General features: G+C 49.7%; 3 protein-coding genes across 4 annotated transcripts; all 3 read left to right on the plus strand.

The window, feature by feature from the left end:
- The first annotated feature begins 47 nt into the window (after positions 1-47).
- Positions 48-8,754, plus strand: Fam221b (family with sequence similarity 221 member B). 2 transcript variants are annotated; one of them, XM_057790919.1, is made up of 7 exons: positions 48-691; positions 2,927-3,626; positions 3,778-3,921; positions 7,530-7,640; positions 7,804-8,001; positions 8,131-8,250; positions 8,614-8,754. In XM_057790919.1, the coding sequence occupies exons 2-7, from the start codon at positions 2,927-2,929 to the stop codon at positions 8,649-8,651; spliced, it is 1,311 nt and encodes a 436-aa protein (XP_057646902.1). In that variant the 5' UTR covers positions 48-691; the 3' UTR covers positions 8,652-8,754. The 2 variants fall into 2 exon arrangements, with proteins under 2 accessions (XP_057646902.1, XP_057646901.1); XM_057790918.1 differs by lacking the exon at positions 8,614-8,754 and having other exon boundaries at positions 8,131-8,527.
- A 3,023-nt stretch (positions 8,755-11,777) lies between these two features.
- On the plus strand, positions 11,778-13,975 carry Hint2 (histidine triad nucleotide binding protein 2). The gene is made up of 5 exons (XM_057790752.1): positions 11,778-11,906; positions 13,172-13,312; positions 13,409-13,513; positions 13,615-13,687; positions 13,800-13,975. Exons 1-5 carry the CDS (start codon positions 11,790-11,792, stop codon positions 13,889-13,891), a joined length of 528 nt encoding a protein of 175 aa, XP_057646735.1. The 5' UTR covers positions 11,778-11,789; the 3' UTR covers positions 13,892-13,975.
- A 467-nt stretch (positions 13,976-14,442) lies between these two features.
- On the plus strand, positions 14,443-16,800 carry Spag8 (sperm associated antigen 8). The gene is made up of 7 exons (XM_057790483.1): positions 14,443-14,770; positions 14,862-15,579; positions 15,704-15,878; positions 16,041-16,086; positions 16,170-16,284; positions 16,383-16,445; positions 16,543-16,800. Exons 1-7 carry the CDS (start codon positions 14,733-14,735, stop codon positions 16,735-16,737), a joined length of 1,350 nt encoding a protein of 449 aa, XP_057646466.1. The 5' UTR covers positions 14,443-14,732; the 3' UTR covers positions 16,738-16,800.
- The last annotated feature ends 63 nt before the right edge of the window (positions 16,801-16,863 follow it).

The following is a 16,863-nucleotide window of genomic DNA, read 5'->3' on the forward strand; positions in this document are numbered from 1 at the left end:
GCCCTACGCCTATTTGATTGGTCCCTCTCCGCAGAGCCCGCCCCCATCAAATCCTATTGGCCTCTAACTGAAGCCTGCTGGGCTACCTACCTGAGAACCTTCTTCTCACCCTAACGGAGAACCCGGGTGACCTCTTAGGTCCCCACAGCACCCAGTGAACGCCAGAATGATACAGGAACCTTCCAGAGACTCACATAACCAGGCTCCTCTCAGAACATGTTCCTCCCAGTCCTATGTTGGCACAGCTTACAGAGAGACTCGCTCAACTTCGGTCCCACCTAGATCCAAAGCAGCCCCCTCAAGAAACCTCACCCACGCAGATGACCCGACTACTGTTGCCATGGAGACTACTGGGCGTTCCGGTTGCCCTGGAGATCGATGCCAGCCCCCCTCCCGGTCTGGGTTCTAGAGGCTTCAGTCAAGTACATCCTTCATCGGCCCTGGACCTCTCTTGTCCCTTCCCTTTACTGCCCTTCCTCAATTTGGACCAGAGTCCCTTTGCGAAGGTCTGCAGATGCCCAGGTCTCCCCAACAAACTTAACAAGACCTCTCACTTAGCAACTACAGCCTGGCTCATCCAAAGCAAAACCATTCATTCCCTCGGTCAGGACCAGTACTTCCCCCTCCAACCCAGGTAAAGATCCTGACCTAAGGACCTAAGGACTTGCAACCACCAAGCCTAAGCTCAGAGGTATGTAGTTTCTCCACAGCCCTCCACCCCAACCCTTTACTCCTTCCTTCTCCTGGTACCTTCTGCCCCTCCCCACACATTCTCTACTTTTCATCATTATCCCCCACCCCCACCCCCCCACCCACTTTCTCCCCATCATCCTACCTCTGCCCCTTCCCTAATCTGCCCTTTAGGAAGACTCCAGTGGAATTAATTGCTTTTTTTTTTTTTTACCATTAGTTTTATTGTATGTATATATGTGCTTTGCCTGCATGTATGTCTGTGCACTGTGGGTGTACAGTGCCTCTGGAGCACCGAAGAAAGGATCAGATAGATGCCTTGGGACTGGAGTTACGGACAGGTGTGAGCTGCCATGTGGGTGCTGGGAATTGAACCCAGGTCCTCTGCTGAGCCATATCTCTAATGAGTTTAATATGTAACATCTTAGCTGGGCGATGGTGGTGCACGTCTTTAATCCTAGCACTTGGGAGGCAGGCAGGAAGATCTCTGTGAGTTCAAGGCCAGCCTGATCTACAAAACTTGTTCCAGGACAGCTAGGGCTACACAAAGAAACCTTGTCTCAAAAATAAAAAAGAGAAAGGGAGGAAAGGAAGGAGGGAGGGAGGGAGGGAAGGAAGGAAGGAAGATGTAACATCTTAAGATAGCTGCTATCTCTGATGCATGGGGAACACTAGGGAACGGTGAAACTCAAGAATCTGCAGGTAGCACTTGCAAATGATGATGAGCTTACAGATAATGACAGTCTGTTTCAGCCAAGTGAGGGCACTGACCTGTAATCCCAGTACTTGGGAAGCAGAGGTAAGAGAATTGCTGCCAGTTCAAAGCCAACTTGGTCTACAGAGCAAATTCTAGGCCTGCCAGGGCTATAGAGTGAGACCCTGTCTCAACAAAAACCAAGGGCTGAGGCTGTAGCTCAGCGATGGAGCACTTCTTGCCGGCATACAAAGGCCATCATTCAGTCCTTAGCAGCCGAAGGGGGTCAGGCATGTGGTAACAGACCTTGAATGGCAGGTCCAAGAAACGTGAATGTAATACTTTAGGCTGAGCCAGAATGTTTTGTGTGTTCAAAAGATCTTGCTGGAAGGGGACAGAGAGCTTGCCTCTCGGATCTTCCTGGGGTAAATTAGGCATCTTGGAGAGAAGCCATTCACATTGTCACTGTATGTCACACTCTCTTTCCAGAGCACCTGGCCCCAGTGCCTAGCATGGTGCCTGACTCAAGTGTTGGTTTAGGCTGTTTATAAAATGTAAGTTTCATAAACGGAAGACTGAGTGAGGAAATACATTGGGGCTGTAGAGAGGCAATGTTATTATACAGTCAGGCAGGAGATCATGAGAACATGAACAAATTGGAGGGAATTGAGAGAAAAGGATCCATTTGGGCAGTGTTTGGTTTTAGTTGCAGATGAGCGCTAGGGAAGAAGACTGTGGTGCTCACATATTTCCAAGGTCAGTTCTGAAGCCTGTGGAACAGCCAGTTGGAAATATCTGGCATGAAGCATCCAAAGCTCACAGGGAAAAAGAGGTCTGAGTTAGAGACATGGACTTAGAAGTCAGTGGTAGCCTGGCATGGAGATGCACCTTTGTAATACCATCCTCAAGAGTCTGAGGCAGGAGGTCTATGAGGAGTTCAAGCCAGCCTAGGCTACATAGAAACTTAGCCTGGGCTATATAGTAAGACTTTGACTTGGGGTGGGGGAGGGAGGGAGAGAATGTACGCACAGCATGTAGCTGAAAGTAGTTGAAGCCTTGAACACGAATGAGCCCAAAGGAAGAGGCGCGTGGTCCCTGGACAGAAGCGGAGGATAGCACTGTGGCATTTTTCCGCACTCTTCCCAACTCCGGCTTCATCTTCAGACTCTAGCACTCTATAACTATAGTTCCAGGGTCCTAAGACATGCTTCAGACTCTGCCTTTGGACTGGCCAGGTAGCTTGTTGGGGCTCCCTCTTGGGTCCTCTGCTACCAGCTACTGATGGGCTTCTGGCTGCTTCTGTCTTTCCATCTTTAAATTACAGCTCCCTGCCAACCTACCGTAGTATGCTGTGTGAAGGCACATGAGTGAACCTCTGGCTCTACACCCTGAAACCCAGAATTCTGCTTCCTTCCTTCCGATGTTTTCGGCACACTATTAATTTTCTCCTCCTCCCCTAACATCCTGAAACTGGGGCTCTGCCCTGATTTACAGACCCTCCAGCCTCAACCTAATGAAGCCTGTACCTTATTCTACCACTAGATGGAAGCAAATGAGATCACAGACAGTCCTCAGGCCACCGAGGATGCAGAGAACCGCCCTTCTTTAAAGGACCCTTCTGCTGAAGACTTGGGGGAGCCCACTAGCCTCGAAACTGAAACTTCCGTGGATCTTTCCAGCTCACAGACCTCTTTACAGCTTCCTGTCTCCGACGTCCTTTTTGTAACATCCACTTCGCCAAATCCTGAGACTGAGGCCTCTGAGAGCCTCTTGGAGCCACCTGACTCTGAAACTCCCTTAAAGTCCCATACCACTGAGATTCTTTCCACACCATCCCAGGTTTCCTTCGAGGCCCCAGCCTTTGAAACTCTCTCAAAGTCTCCCCAGTCTGTGACCTCTCTAGAAAAAGCCATCGCTGAGATCCCTTTGGAGAGCCTTACAGATGAGATTCACAGCTCTAAGGTCAAAAAAAAGTCTCTTAAGCTCTCACCAGCAGTCAATCTCCCTGCATCTCCCCGTAAGCTTTCTTCTGCTAAAGGCCCAGAGACCCAGGTCCCTGGATCTGAACACATCCCCAAGCACTCCCTTTCAGGACCTTCCAGCCAGGCCCCCGCGGATACAGAACCGGCTGCAAAGCAGGAGGAAGCAAGGAAAGAGGAGCCAATAGTGGGGACCAGTACTGTCTCTGCTCCTGAAGCCAAGCCCGAGTCTCGTGTAAGCAAGAAGGAGAAAAGAGTTAGCGGTAATTGTTCTTGCCTTTCCTCTGTCCCTGTGACTCTTGCACTGCCCGTGACTTACCCAGAAGTGGGGGACTGGGTTATTCTTGCATATGGCTCCTCTTAGTTTTAAGGTCCTTTCACTGCCCACTGGTTACTCAGCCCCTCCCTTCCCAGGTTACACAAGCCGCCCAGTGGTCCCTGCTAAGCGGGCAGAGCTGGTGGATATGGCTAAGACAATGCACAGAGAACATTTTGGTACTCAAGTGGAGTATCTTTTCCAATGGGAGAAGGATTCAGCCCTGAAGGCCATCCAGACAGGTGAGCCCTGGTGGCCTTCCAGAGACCTGTAACAGGCCCATGGACAACTTCCAATCCAACAGATTTGGGAACCTGCCCCTTCTACGTAGACATGACCATGCCACCTGGCTGGAATCTAGAATGGGGGCAGGTGGGTTGGCCTGAGGAAAAGTCGAGATTGCACATGAAGTCCAAGCAGCAATAGACAGATGTACAAAAGTAACTAAAATTGTTAGCAACAGAAGAGTTGAGGGCTAGCCCCAGATCTAGCACCCACATAGTCTATACCAGAACAATCCTAATGCAGAGGACCTTGGCCAGTTTCTAGGAACCTTGTTCTCATATGGATATGGCAAAAGATTGTGGTCCCTTTACTCCATTGATGTATGGATCTGCATGCCAGATCCATGACCATCTGAGTATCCAAAGTCCTTGAGGGTCCCCACCAAAGAGGAGTTCAAGTCACTGCTCATAATCCGTATCCCCCTTTGACGAGGTCTCATGTGGTCCAGGCCGTGACCCTAGCCTCAAACTTCGTATACAGTCATTGATGACCTTTAAGGATAACCTTGAACTCCTGATCCTCCTACTTCTGCTTCCTGAGCGCTAGGGTCACATGTGTGTGTCCCCACAGCTGGTTTTACATGGTGCTGGGGTTTTGTGTATGCTAGGCAAGCACCCTCCCCCCGAGCTATGCTCTTGGTAGTCCTGTGAGGGGAAGATGCATCTCTGAAATGGGTGTGCAGGTGAGCTGTGTAAACACATGGCACAGTGTGTGTAAGCATGTTTACCTGTGTTGTGTATTTCGCCATCTATAAGGATTCTTAATCTCAGTAGGACAGCCATTCCGATACTCTAGGATTCTGAACTGTGTAGATAAATTCAGTAGAAAACATTGCGTTTGCTCAGGTGTTTCAACCTTCTGTTCTGCTTATAGTGGAACTACATCAACAGGACTAAGAGATAAGGACAACTAGAAACCCTACACTCTTATCCTCCTTTATGTAATTTGCACACCCCACCTCCATGTAGGGATCCTCGCCCCTTCATCTCTATTTTTTTTTAAAGTCTCATTTGTTTCTGAGTTTCCACTGATAGTGAAATCTGTTTAGTTATGCTAATATCTATTACTGATACTCTTTTCTTGCAAATGTAGGTTCTGTCCACTCCTTGCTCTTCAAGACCTCTGTGTTTCTTCTTTGTTTTAAATGTCTGTGTTTTCCTGCTTAAGCAAGTGGTTTGTGTACTCAGTCCTGCACAAAGATATTTGGGGTCCGTATCCTTCCAATGTTGAAGATCTTGAATCAAGACTCCCTAAGAATATATGTGATATGCAGATCTGAGTTTTTCCAAATATTCTTTCAGCAAACAGTTATTATGCACCAACTATTTGCCAGGCATTGAGTTTTAGTTGTGCAAGCAGTGGGGCAAGAAAGGTCTCAAGGATAAAACTTGTCCTCCAATTGCACAGTGAAACCCTGCCTTAAAAAAATAAATAGCAAAGATCCCTCAACCAGCGTGAATGAGTCCTGCAGAGACAGAGGAAAGAGGCCCCCAGCTGGGGAGCTAGACATAGGCATGGGAAGGAAAGACTGCTGGAGCTAATGTCTATGAGAGGGTAAGAAGAGAGAGTCAAGCTGGGTGTAGTGGCGCACAACTATGATCTCAGCCCTTGGAAGGCTGAGGCAGGAGGATTACAAGTTTTTGGCTTGTCTGAATGAAGTGAGAACAGATGTGGGGCTCATAGAAACCTGGTGAGCTGAGGACTAAGGTTGAGAGGTTTTAAGGTGAACACTGGGTGTTGAGTGGAACATGCTGGTGAGAATGTCATCAACAGACGGCCCTGCGATCCAGGCCTAGGAGAGGTCAAAGATGCAGAGGTATCCCTCATGTAAAGACAACTTATGTAGTATGGAAGCCTTCTAGAAATCAAGAGTTGATATACAAGCATGGCCATGCAGCTGTACTGAGTCAAAATGGCACCCAAGGTAATGCCTCCTCTGCCTGCTTAGTCCACTTCTAACAGGAAGGGAGTTTGGAACCAGAGAATGGAGCCCAGAGCCAGGTACAGTTTCCCTACTTTAAGGGCATAGAATAGAATAGAATAGAATAGAATAGAATAGAATAGAATAGAATAGAATAGAATAGAATAATAGAATCTGAGGTATTCTTCATTCGAATGCTAAACACTGATTCGCGCATCCATGCTTAAACTGGTCAAGCGTTGGTCTTCAGGCAGACCCAGGTTCACGTCTGCACATCACCTGCTCAGCCACTGTGTTCGGCTTTTGTAGCGTTCAGAATTCCTCTAGTGGAGTCCTGGCTCCCACCCACTCATTGTGACTTTGCTTCTCCCTGTGCTCTCAAACATTCCGGGTACAGCAGGATCCTGGCACCAGAAGCAGCCAAGCCACAAGCCACACCTGAACAGGTTTTAAGACCCTAGGAACTATGGGTAAGATAAGAACACCCGGCCTGAGCACAGACCTGCGGATTATGGCGCTAAAGGAACATGTTCGCTTTCAATCAGGCAATCTGTCTTCTCTGACATCTCTTTCATGGCAGGATTAGAGATATGGATGATAATACAGCCGCTTCTTTTGTGGGGAAGCCAGGGATAACTTTTAGAAGAGGTGACATTTCTGTTGAGACCGCTGCCAGGCATTATGGTTCCACAGCTATAGTCCCCCACGAGGATGCAAGCAAAGTTCTAAACTAAAACTGGAATACTCTCTGCTCTGGTGAGGAATGAGAAGATGAGCAGGAGGTGCTGCCAGTTCTCCCGTCACCTCTGCCTAGCCCTGCCTTGACTTGCGATAGGACTTTCCATGAAGCAGGGTTCTTCCAGCCCCCACTGCTAAACCCAGGCTCTGGTTGCTGCCTGCTAAGCCTGCACCCGAGGGTACTAGCCTCACTGTCCTTCCCATATCTGCCTTCCAGTCCTCACAACTTCGATCCTTTGGTCTTCCAGCCATGACTTCTGGCCTGCCCCTTGCTCCTGATCCCTGGAGAGCCACCAGGCACCCTTCTCAGGATCATAGAGGGCGCTAGTTACCTAACACTAGGACACAGAAGGGATGACAGGCGGCAGCCCGGAGAGTAAAAGCGCTGGCTTCCTCCCACCTCTTGGCACCAGATCTGTCCAACTTCCACCTTTTCTCCCGGGTCCTTCACTAGTAACTCTCTTCAGGACCCAATCCCCATCACCCACTGTCCACCTGATCAGCTAGCTTCTCTCTTGCTCACCGTAAACACTTCAGAAAGGTTGGATTCGCATGGAGAGGGGAGGTAAGACAGCTTTAACAATCACCGGAGGCTCTTGTTCATCTTCAAACAATGTCATCTGTAATCTGCCTGCTCTGAAACTGGAGACAGCCTTTGGTTATCTCGGTTAGGCTGACGAACATGGGGCCGATCCTGGGATAGGAAGGGAACTGACGAAACTTTGGGATAATAAAGCTTTAATGAAAAAAGTCTAAGGGCCAGAGGGAGGGCTCCCTAGTGGAAACAGGTATAAGGTGTGGTGGTGAGTTGCCCACCCCCACTCCAGGGAGCCCATCAGAACACTTGTAGGGAGTGTAGGATGTTTTTTCTTTTTCACTCTTCCCTGTTAATCCCTCCATATGTAGGTCTTTACATTGGCTGGCGCTGCCCTCATTACTTATGGGACTGTTTCCGGATTGGAGATGAGTCCAGGTGCTTTTGTGGACATTTGTTGAAAGAACACCAGATCATCTCAGGTAGGAAAGAAGTTGCCAGACTTGTCAAGGATGGAGGGGTTACGGTAGCCTTTGATGTCTTGGAGGGAGAGACAGAGATGAATGTGGATCAGGGAGGATCTGCAGAGGGGGAACAGGTCCTTCCAGGTGCTGGTCTAATGCTTCGCCTTCCCCATTCTCCCAGATCTGTCGGTGCCCTGCCGCGTGAGCCAGTGCAGGTGCCTCATGTTTTGTTTCATCCCATCACGCCCAGAGGAGGTGGGTGAGTTCTGGCTTAAGAGACGGGCCACCTTCGACCCCAAAGCATGGAGAGCCCAGTGTCGCTGTAAGCATACTCATGAAGAACATGCAGCCACCGGAGCGCATCCCTGCAGGCACCGCGGTAACTTCTAGTGCAAAGGGGTGTTTGGGTGGGGAGAAGCAGATACAGGATGAAGACGAGGCAAGAATGGGTCAGCTCGTCGGGATGCCATTAATTTCTTATATTCTTCTTGGTGTGCTTTTGCCTTAGGCTGTGGCTGCAACAGTTTTGAGTCAAATTTTCTCTGTGCGGCCTGTGACCGGCGCTGGGAGGAACACGAGACTTTCTTTGAGACTGAGGAGACCAGGCGAAGAGGAGGGAGACCTTATGGTGAGGGAACAACACGGGGCAGGGGACCTTGTCAGCATCTGTAATCAGAAGGGCAGGCAGAAAGGCATGCCCACCCTTTCCCCCATCCTCTCCAGGCCTTCCATCCTCAGCCCACCCCACATCCCATGCCTGCACTGCTTTCCATCTCCAGGAGCAGACTATGTGCCTTTTGCAGAGATGCCTGCCCTCCAAGATGTCATCCTCACCAACTCTGACCTTGAGGCCCTCCAGATGCAGGGGGTCTCTGGCCATCCCAGTTCCCACCCTAGATCCCTTGAACTCCCTGGCCCAAGTAGCCTCCAGCCTGACCCTAAATCTCACCCCCATACCTGATTCTTTCACCTCTGCTCTTCCCTCCTGCAGGGGCAGACACTGTCAACAACTGGCACAGGCCTTTCTGAGCCTGGCCAAGATCAACAATAAAATGGAAGCCAATAGACTCTGACCTGGCTCTATATGGGACAGGTAGCTTCAAGACCCAATTTAGAGTCAGCTCTAACTGCAGGCCAGAGACAGCATCAAGCAGAAAGAAGGCTGGCTCCAGCCTTCTTCCTCTGTCATGGCCACATTCAAGCCACTGGCCCTCAGTAGGAGAAGAGCTTCAAGAAAGCCAAGGAGGGAGAGTGTTTGAAGAGTAGAATAGCCAGTGATTTCAGGGGTAGCCGGGGCTCCATAAGGCAAAGACATTGCAATTAGTAAGTCTTTGGAGGCTTTGGACAGTGTGGTTTCACACTGGCATGGTAGAGGTAAACGCTAAATATTAATTTGAAGGTGTCTCTTCAAGGAGCTTGGGTAAGAAGTAGAAGAAAGAAATCAGACAAAACCCAGGCTGTAGATCAAGGAAGCAACTTTTTAAGAAAGAAAGGGGGAAGAGGCCCACATGCAAAAAGATCTTGAAGGATGCAGAAGGGAGGAGAGATGCTTGGTGGGACAAGATCTCAGACATGGAGGAAGGGGCATGAGGTCAAGGCAGAGGTGAGGGTGTTTGCTCTGATGCAGAGAAATCTCATTCTTAAGACAAAGAAGAGAATATGAGCTGCAGGGAGTAGGGCCTCCTAAAGCTCCCCTCTGGAGACATCTGTATTCTCTGTGAAGCAAGCAAGGGATTAGTGGGCAGTAGGGACTGGAAGAGAAGGGTGAGCTATGGGGAAGGCTGATGTGGGGAATCAGAGATCATGGCAAATGCATGGTCTAGGATTTAGTGTGGCTGGAAGTGAGAATCTGGTTGGAGAAGAGGCTAAACTATTTAGACTAATGGGTGCTGATGGATAGTGAGAAGCAGGCAAAGGAACAGGCCTGAAGTGAAGGGATGTCATAGTCGGGGACGCGATGCCAGGCAACAGCTGCTTTCAAAGGAATAAGAGCTCTCAAGCGCAACAAGGAGACGGTGGGCGGGGTCGGCAAAGCTCGCAACTTTCAGAGAGCAGCTGCAGGTGACGGCAAGTGTGTGGAATAAGGAGGAATAAGTCAGCGCCATAATTGTGACTGCCAGGGAGTGACAGAACTCCACAGGCGATCTTATGGCCCTACGACAGTTTGACACTGCTGGGCTTTGTGATGCTCGGTTCACTCTTTGGGCCTCGGTGGCCAGATCTGTAAGACAGGAATAACCGGTGTTGCCTGCACTCTGTGAAAACCCAAAAGAAGATCCAGCTGCCAAACTTAGTGCTCCCTAGGATCCCAGCTCCTCTTACCCATTGCCCTTCTCTGATGCAGTTTTCAACTCTCACATCTAGGCCTCAGGGGCAAGGTGATATTACATTTCCTGATATTTAGAAAGGCCATCTGTCTTTGCAAAAGAAAGGATGGTCTGCTAGCACCCCAGGGCAAAATCATATGATCCCATATCAACCCTGGGAAGAAGAAAGGGCTTTCTAATAATATAACTGTGTAAAAGAGTGTGCTAATTCCAGAAGTTTCTCAACACTGGTTGTATGTGCTGTGATAATTGTATAAAAATATTCAATTAATAGAAGAATTAATGTGATCAGGTCATTGGAGACACAGTATGAATTCATTGCAAAGTATATAAACTATACTAATTTGAAAAATATAAGAATAATAAATGTGCAATTCATTACTATATATAAAAAAGTAGAACAGTGAAACACCAAATATTTAATAATTATTGAACATTTATATACCAGGCCACATGTAAAAACAAAACAGCCTCTAAATATATAAGGGTAACTTACACTATTGTGCCAAACTAGAACTTACCAGGTGGTGAGTATTTGAGGGGATACTGATATATTTTGAGATTGAGTCTTGCTATGTAGACCAGGCTGTCCTGGAACTCCTGAGTGATCCTTCTGACTCTGCCTGTCGAGTGGAAATACCATATTTCTTCTTTCAAAATATACAGAAATGAAGAGATGGTTCAGTGCTTAGGAAAGTTTTCTGCTCTTATAGTACGGAAAGTTGATTCACATCTGGTGGCTCCCAACCACCTGTATGTAACTCCAGCTCTATGGAATCTGACACCCTCATGGAGGTCCTCTGCAAGCACCAGCGCGGACTTGCACATATACCCACACACATACACATAAATCTTTAGGTGCTGAAGAGATGGCTAAGCAGCTAAAGGCACATACCGTAGCTCTTGGGGAGCACTGGAACTCAGATATCAGTACCCACATCAAGTGGTTCCCAACAGCAAGTAATTCCAGCTCCAGACCAGTCTGTGCCTCCTCAGCACCTATGAACACCTGCACTCGACGTGCACATACCTCACAGGCAGAAACATAGACACAATTTTAAAGAATGTATATATACAAAGCAAACCTGTCTCACTGCCTCACAGAGTTAACGGCACCACACGCCACTTATGAAGTGAAAAAAAAAAACTGTACTACATAGTACAGCATTCATAGGATGCGCCTACCCTCACCTGTTTAAGGGAGAAAAAAAATGCCCTGAGAACTGACTGCATAATATTGATATGCGAGCAAGAATATAAAACTGACCGAAATTTAAAAAAATAATCTTAAATATGTTTTAAATCTTTCAGTCAAAGGACTGAAATGGACAGAAAAAGTTAGGTACCTATTCTACAGATTAAAACCTATCCTACAGAATAAAAAAACTTGGTCCCAATTCACTTTTAGCTCCGCCCATGTGACTTCTGGAGCCAATAAGCTCTGAATGTCCTCAGAACCCCGCCCTCCTGGCCAATGGGAAGAAGGGTCTGCACTACATTTAGCCTTCTGTACGGCAGGTGGCAAGGTCCAGCCCCCACCCCCACCCCCCGGCCAGTAGGGGCCAGAGCTAAAAAGGACAGGCCGAAAGCGGGCAAGTCCCACCCACCCAGGAGCCTCAACCAAAGCTTGGTCGAGGTGATGAACCTGAGCCTATTAGCAAAAAAAATCCCACCCCCATATTTAGTTCTTCCAATGGGGTGGGAATGTATCTCAGAGCGAAACTAAGCAGGGATCCAATCGAAAAAGAATTTTCATTCTACTAAACAAAAATTGGCCCTGCTTTAGCAGGGGCAGCCAATGAGCTGCACGGCGGGACCCGCCCCCAAGCGGACGCGGCCAATGGGCTGCATCCGCAAGGCCGCAGGCTCCGGGAAGATGGCTGCTGCCGTGCTGCTGGCAGTGGGTTTGCGCACCGCGCGGAGAGCCCTGGCAGCCGCGGGGCCCCGGGGGGCGCAGGTGAGAAGCAATCAGAGGGATCTGGGGGCTCGCAGGCACTGGCGCGTTCCGGGACCAGCACGCGCGTCGCGCATCATTGTGGAGTTCCTGACTCTCCCAAGGGTCAATTTCAGGGACTCTGCGGTCGAGTCCGCGAGAGAAGCGGTCTGGCGGCGACCGCTTCCCCGAACAGCCGGGGTTTCCCGGTTGGGACCGAGCTGGTGCTGTTGGCCCGGAGCGTGCTTCGGCCTGCCTCTGCTGTGCCTACTCCAGGAAGTGAGCTCTCCTTCGGGAGCTAGCCTGTGCTAGGATCTCTAGCCCTACAATGTGCGTCAGCAATGCTCTTTGATCTTCCACACTTTCCAACAGTGATTCAGTATATCCCACAGTTTCGCTTCAGTGTAACGCACTGATACCGGCCTTCTCCGAACCGGTGAGAAACTGGGATAGCCCTGCCTCCTATCCCCTCTGACAGACCAGAGATCACGTAGCTGAACTCTTATATGACTCCGCTGATTCAAATTACTGGAATTAAAATCCAGTGAAAGAAGCAGAGCATGGTGGCACATGACGGTAATCCCAGCATTTAGGAGCCTGAGGAGGCAGGGCATAGCAACAACAGCTGCACAATAAGAATCAAATGTGACACCCAATGAGAGACCCAATGTCAGATAGGACAAATACACTTAAAATATAAATCAAGAAGAAAGGCTTAAAGATCAGAAAATGCACCGTAGAAATAAGTGGAAACAAGGTAAAGAGCTTGAGGCCCTCTTTAGGGCAAGATTCAACCATTCCTGAAGCTCTCAAGGATTTATCTGATGTATTCAGTGCTAGCATAGGAACTGAGACCTCAATGTTGTTTGCTTATGGGGACAGTGTCTTATGTATCCCACACTAGCCTAGAGTTTCCTAAATGTAGCTAAGAATGAGGAGTTCCCGAGCCTCCTGCCTCCCCATCGCAAGGTCTAGCATGACAGATTGCTGGATCCTTTTACCTGTACAGTACTGGATGTCTTTAGGCACACTTGCAGGAATCAATTGCACTCCTACATCCTACATAGTAATTACTGCGTGTTCTGTAAGCGGGCCCACCGTCATCTGGCCCAGCCTTTGCTGCTCAGGCTCTGAAACCCAGGGACTTGCCCTAGAGTGGAGCCACTAATAGGCTCTGAGAAGAATGAAGTCAGAAACACTCTTAGAGCCCAGCCCCTTTCCGCCCCAACTAAGTGCATGGGAAAATTACTGCCGGCTCTCTCCCTTGGGTTCCCCCCACCCACCTTCAGGTTCGGGGAAATGCAGGTGTGACTGATGGGGGTGAAGTGGCCAAGGCCCAGAAAGCAGCTCCTGGAGGAGCAGCGCCAACCATCTTCTCCCGGATTCTGGACCGAAGCCTCCCAGCTGACATTCTATATGAAGATCAGCAGGTGAAGGCCCCATAGGGCCCAGCCCTCTTGAGAGTTTCACAGATGCCCTTGGGTCTAATGAAGTAACAGTGATGTCTCACCTGTCACTGCTTCCAGTGTCTGGCGTTCCGTGACGTGGCCCCTCAGGCTCCTGTGCATTTCCTGGTCATTCCTAAGAAGCCCATTCCTCGAATTAGCCAGGCTGAAGAAGAAGACCAGCAGGTGGGGAGAACAGGGCCAGGGGCCTGTCTGGGGGGAAGCCCTGGATTAAGCTAGAGGTTTGACTCCTGTGAAGGGAGCCACCCCTGTCCCTCTCCCTATAGCTTCTAGGACATTTACTCCTTGTGGCCAAGAAGATGGCAAAGGCAGAGGGTCTGAAAGATGGATATCGACTTGGTGAGTGGTTTTTGTCCTTTGGCCTTCTCCCCTCGAATCCCCATTTCTCAAGGTGATCTTTAGTCCTTGGCGTCTCCCATGACCCCTGTCCCTGGCGGCAAACTCATTCCAGTGGTCAACGATGGGAAGATGGGCGCGCAGTCCGTGTATCACCTGCACATTCACGTCCTCGGAGGCCGACAGCTGCAGTGGCCGCCTGGCTAAACCTGCCCCTTACCCAGGACCACAGCCCTGGATGCTTGGGTGGAGAAAAGGGAAAAAAATCCTGTGACATTAATAAACCATTCTCCCTTGATTTCGCATTCCTGTCTTAACTGTGTAACAGATTTGTAACACAAAGGTGGAAGAAAATTGATTCGGGGCTGTGATCTCTCTTGACCAGGGTCAGGATAAAAGATCCTATGGCTCAGGCAGTGGATAAAGGAGTACATAGTGCAGATCTGCTAGTTTCTAGTGGTTCATTCTAGGTCAAATCCCTAGAAAAAAATAAATAAATAGCAGTAGAATTTTGCCTGGACGACAAGACAGAGACCTGCCTATTGTCCCGTAATTCCTTCAATTTCGCTGTTATCTCCATATCTGTGTGCTGAGGATGGAGCCCAGGACCTCGGGTATACTGAACAACAAGCACTCCTACCACTGAATTCCATCCTTAAATTGTTAAATAAAATCATATAATTAAAAAAAAAAAGAACTTCACTCTCTCTCTTGGTTCATTAGGGAATGAACCAAGCAAACAAGAGTTCATACCGATGTCCATCCTGTTCTTGTCGCCAATGCATCCCCGTAAGTCACCTTAGTCACAAGGAATCAATCAAGTTGGCCATGGAGGCGAGGGTTCACGCTAGTGGAATTTTAAAAGCCCTGGTGAGGCCGAATGTAGCTGAGACAATCGCAAAGCACCAAGTCTAAGACTTCCGCCCCTGGAAAGAGTTTGTTTTCTCCTGTCCTGCCCGGCCACCTCGGGTCAGCCCAGCTCTAGTTGTGCGCAGTCTCCTAGAGTTGTTTGCCGTCTCTATGGCAACCCGGTAGCCGGCCTCTGAAAATGGAGACGACCGAGTCTACTGAGGAATCTCCTCCGCTGCCGTAAGAGCCACGGCTATGAGAACAAGGAAGGTCAACGGACTAACTTGGCAGCGATTTTGACAACCTTGATTGTATTTCTTTCTTTCAGATCTTTAGATGTACAGCCCAGCTCCGAAGGACTGGAGAGCACTTCCGATCCCACTCCTTCTTCGGGTGGCAGTCCTAGGTCGGCCCTAGCGGCCATAACTGCCCCATCTGTATTGTGTGCAGAGCCTCGTGGGCAGTATTCTTTGCTCACAGAGCCTTCTTCCGACAGTCTTCTCGAGGTTCCCTGCCCTGGGTCCCATCAGATAGGCCATGGGACATTTGGCTACCAGCCCCTCTATGTTTCTTACATTCCTCGGAATCCCTGTACGGCAGCCCCCAGCTCAAGCACTATTCCTGCTTCTTCTTATCCTGGAAGGAGCTCTGTTCACAGCTCTGGTCCTTGCTCTGGCTCAGGCTCCGGTCATCAGAGTTCTGATGCTGGCAAGGACACTGGTCCTACCTATAAGCCTAGGCCTGCCCCTGTACCAGCTCTTGCCCCTGCACCTGAACCTGGCCCTGCTGACTCTGGACCTGGTCATAAGGTCAGCTCCAGCATTCCTCAAGGGGTCGGAGGCCTCCCACCAGTTCAGTTGCCTAATAGTAGCACATGGTATCAGTTCTGCTACTGTGTACCACACCGACAACCCTGGGAACCTCTGCAAGTCTCAGAGCCTGGAGTAAGGGGGCCATTGAAACCCCCAGAGGCTGAAGGGAAATCTGAGTTTCTTTGTAAAACACTGCCGCGTGGCCGGTGCCTCCTTCACAACTGGGAGGAAGAGGTATGACGGTTTGACCTTCTCCCCTTTTCTGAAGACGGGCCCGGGTTTCCTAGAGAAGCCAATAGTTTGTGATGAGGGCCAGCAGGGGAAGGGGGCACATGGTCATTTAACATGTGGTCCACAGAGAGCCACCAACCAGCTGGATCAAGTTCCAAGATTGCAAGACGGCTCTGAGAGTTACTTCTTCCGACACGGACACCAGGGATTGCTGAGCATGCAACTTCACTCAGCCATGCCTGGCAGCACCACCCAGAAAGACTCATACCGGACCCCCAGAAAGATCTGCCAGCCACTTCGAGGTGTGAAGCATGAGCGATGGGGCCGGAAAGAGTTCAGTAGGCAGAAAAAGAGGCAGGAATGTGGACCCTTTGGCAGCTCTATGGGCAAACCCCAAGATTTCCCTTCTCAACTCTGTTTCTGAAGCTGCTTCTTAACCAGACTCCTCTTCTGCCCTCCCACAGGAAAGCGGGAAGCTATGCTGGAGATGCTCCTGCACCATCAGATCTGGTGAGAGCCTGGGAAGGGGGAAAGGGAGGGCAAGGTGGAAGGGAAAACTGGGACTGGCCTTGACCTCTCCAAGGGCTACCTAGTAAAGAGGCACAGGCAGAACAAGACCCTCCCAGGAAGCTCTTTGAGGCGGAGTCAGTAACACACCGTGACTACACAGCAAAGATGGTCCAAACAGGGCCTCCAGCCCCTATAAAGGTGAGCACCCAACTCACCTTACTTGGGAAAACAGCAAACCCAGAGGTTGACAGAGAGCCCCAAAGACCAGGAGTTACTTAATATCTCTTCCCTCACAGCCTCATGATTACCGCCAAGAACAGCCTGAAACGTTCTGGAAGCAGAGAGCACCACAGCTACCGGTGTGTGGGTGTGACTAGGTGCTGGGTGGGGGAGAGAGGCTCTTCGGTTCTGGCTTGGGGAAGGGTGGCATCTGTCCTCATCCTAACACTCCTCCAGGGTGTCAGTAACATCAGGACACTGGACACACCGTTCCGGAAGAACTGCAGCTTCTCAACACCAGTGCCCTTGTCTCTGGGACATCCTTTGCCTTACGAACTTGAGAATTTCCCCCACCAAATGGGTGCAATGTCTTCCCTTGCCTGCCAGGGAGAAGGGCAGGGGTGTGGAGGGTCGAGGACAACTCCAGGCTAAGGGTTAAGGAGGGAAGTGGATGGGGAATTCGGATTCTCCTTTTGTTTATACTACAGTAGGTGTGGGTGGAGTTACTTCTTTGTGCTTGATGAGGATTTCCCATAAAGCATTCTCCTCCTGAAGCTG

This window comes from Chionomys nivalis, chromosome 16 (genome assembly GCF_950005125.1).
Source record: "Chionomys nivalis chromosome 16, mChiNiv1.1, whole genome shotgun sequence".
NCBI lineage: Eukaryota > Metazoa > Chordata > Mammalia > Rodentia > Cricetidae > Chionomys > Chionomys nivalis.

Bases quoted from the DNA above. Each gene is read 5' to 3' on its own strand.
- Fam221b (XM_057790918.1), top strand. From the start codon at position 2,927: ATGGAAGCAAATGAGATCACAGACAGTCCTCAGGCCACCGAGGATGCA. The intron at 3,922-7,529 runs GTGAGCCCTGGT...CTCCATATGTAG, and splicing joins CCTGAAGGCCATCCAGACAG to GTCTTTACATTGGCTGGCGC. The intron at 7,641-7,803 runs GTAGGAAAGAAG...CCATTCTCCCAG, and splicing joins AGAACACCAGATCATCTCAG to ATCTGTCGGTGCCCTGCCGC.
- Hint2 (XM_057790752.1), top strand. From the start codon at position 11,790: ATGGGCTGCATCCGCAAGGCCGCAGGCTCCGGGAAGATGGCTGCTGCC. The intron at 13,514-13,614 runs GTGGGGAGAACA...CTCTCCCTATAG, and splicing joins CTGAAGAAGAAGACCAGCAG to CTTCTAGGACATTTACTCCT. The intron at 13,688-13,799 runs GTGAGTGGTTTT...AACTCATTCCAG, and splicing joins GAAAGATGGATATCGACTTG to TGGTCAACGATGGGAAGATG.
- Spag8 (XM_057790483.1), top strand. From the start codon at position 14,733: ATGGAGACGACCGAGTCTACTGAGGAATCTCCTCCGCT. The intron at 15,580-15,703 runs GTATGACGGTTT...TGTGGTCCACAG, and splicing joins TTCACAACTGGGAGGAAGAG to AGAGCCACCAACCAGCTGGA. The intron at 15,879-16,040 runs GTGTGAAGCATG...GCCCTCCCACAG, and splicing joins GATCTGCCAGCCACTTCGAG to GAAAGCGGGAAGCTATGCTG.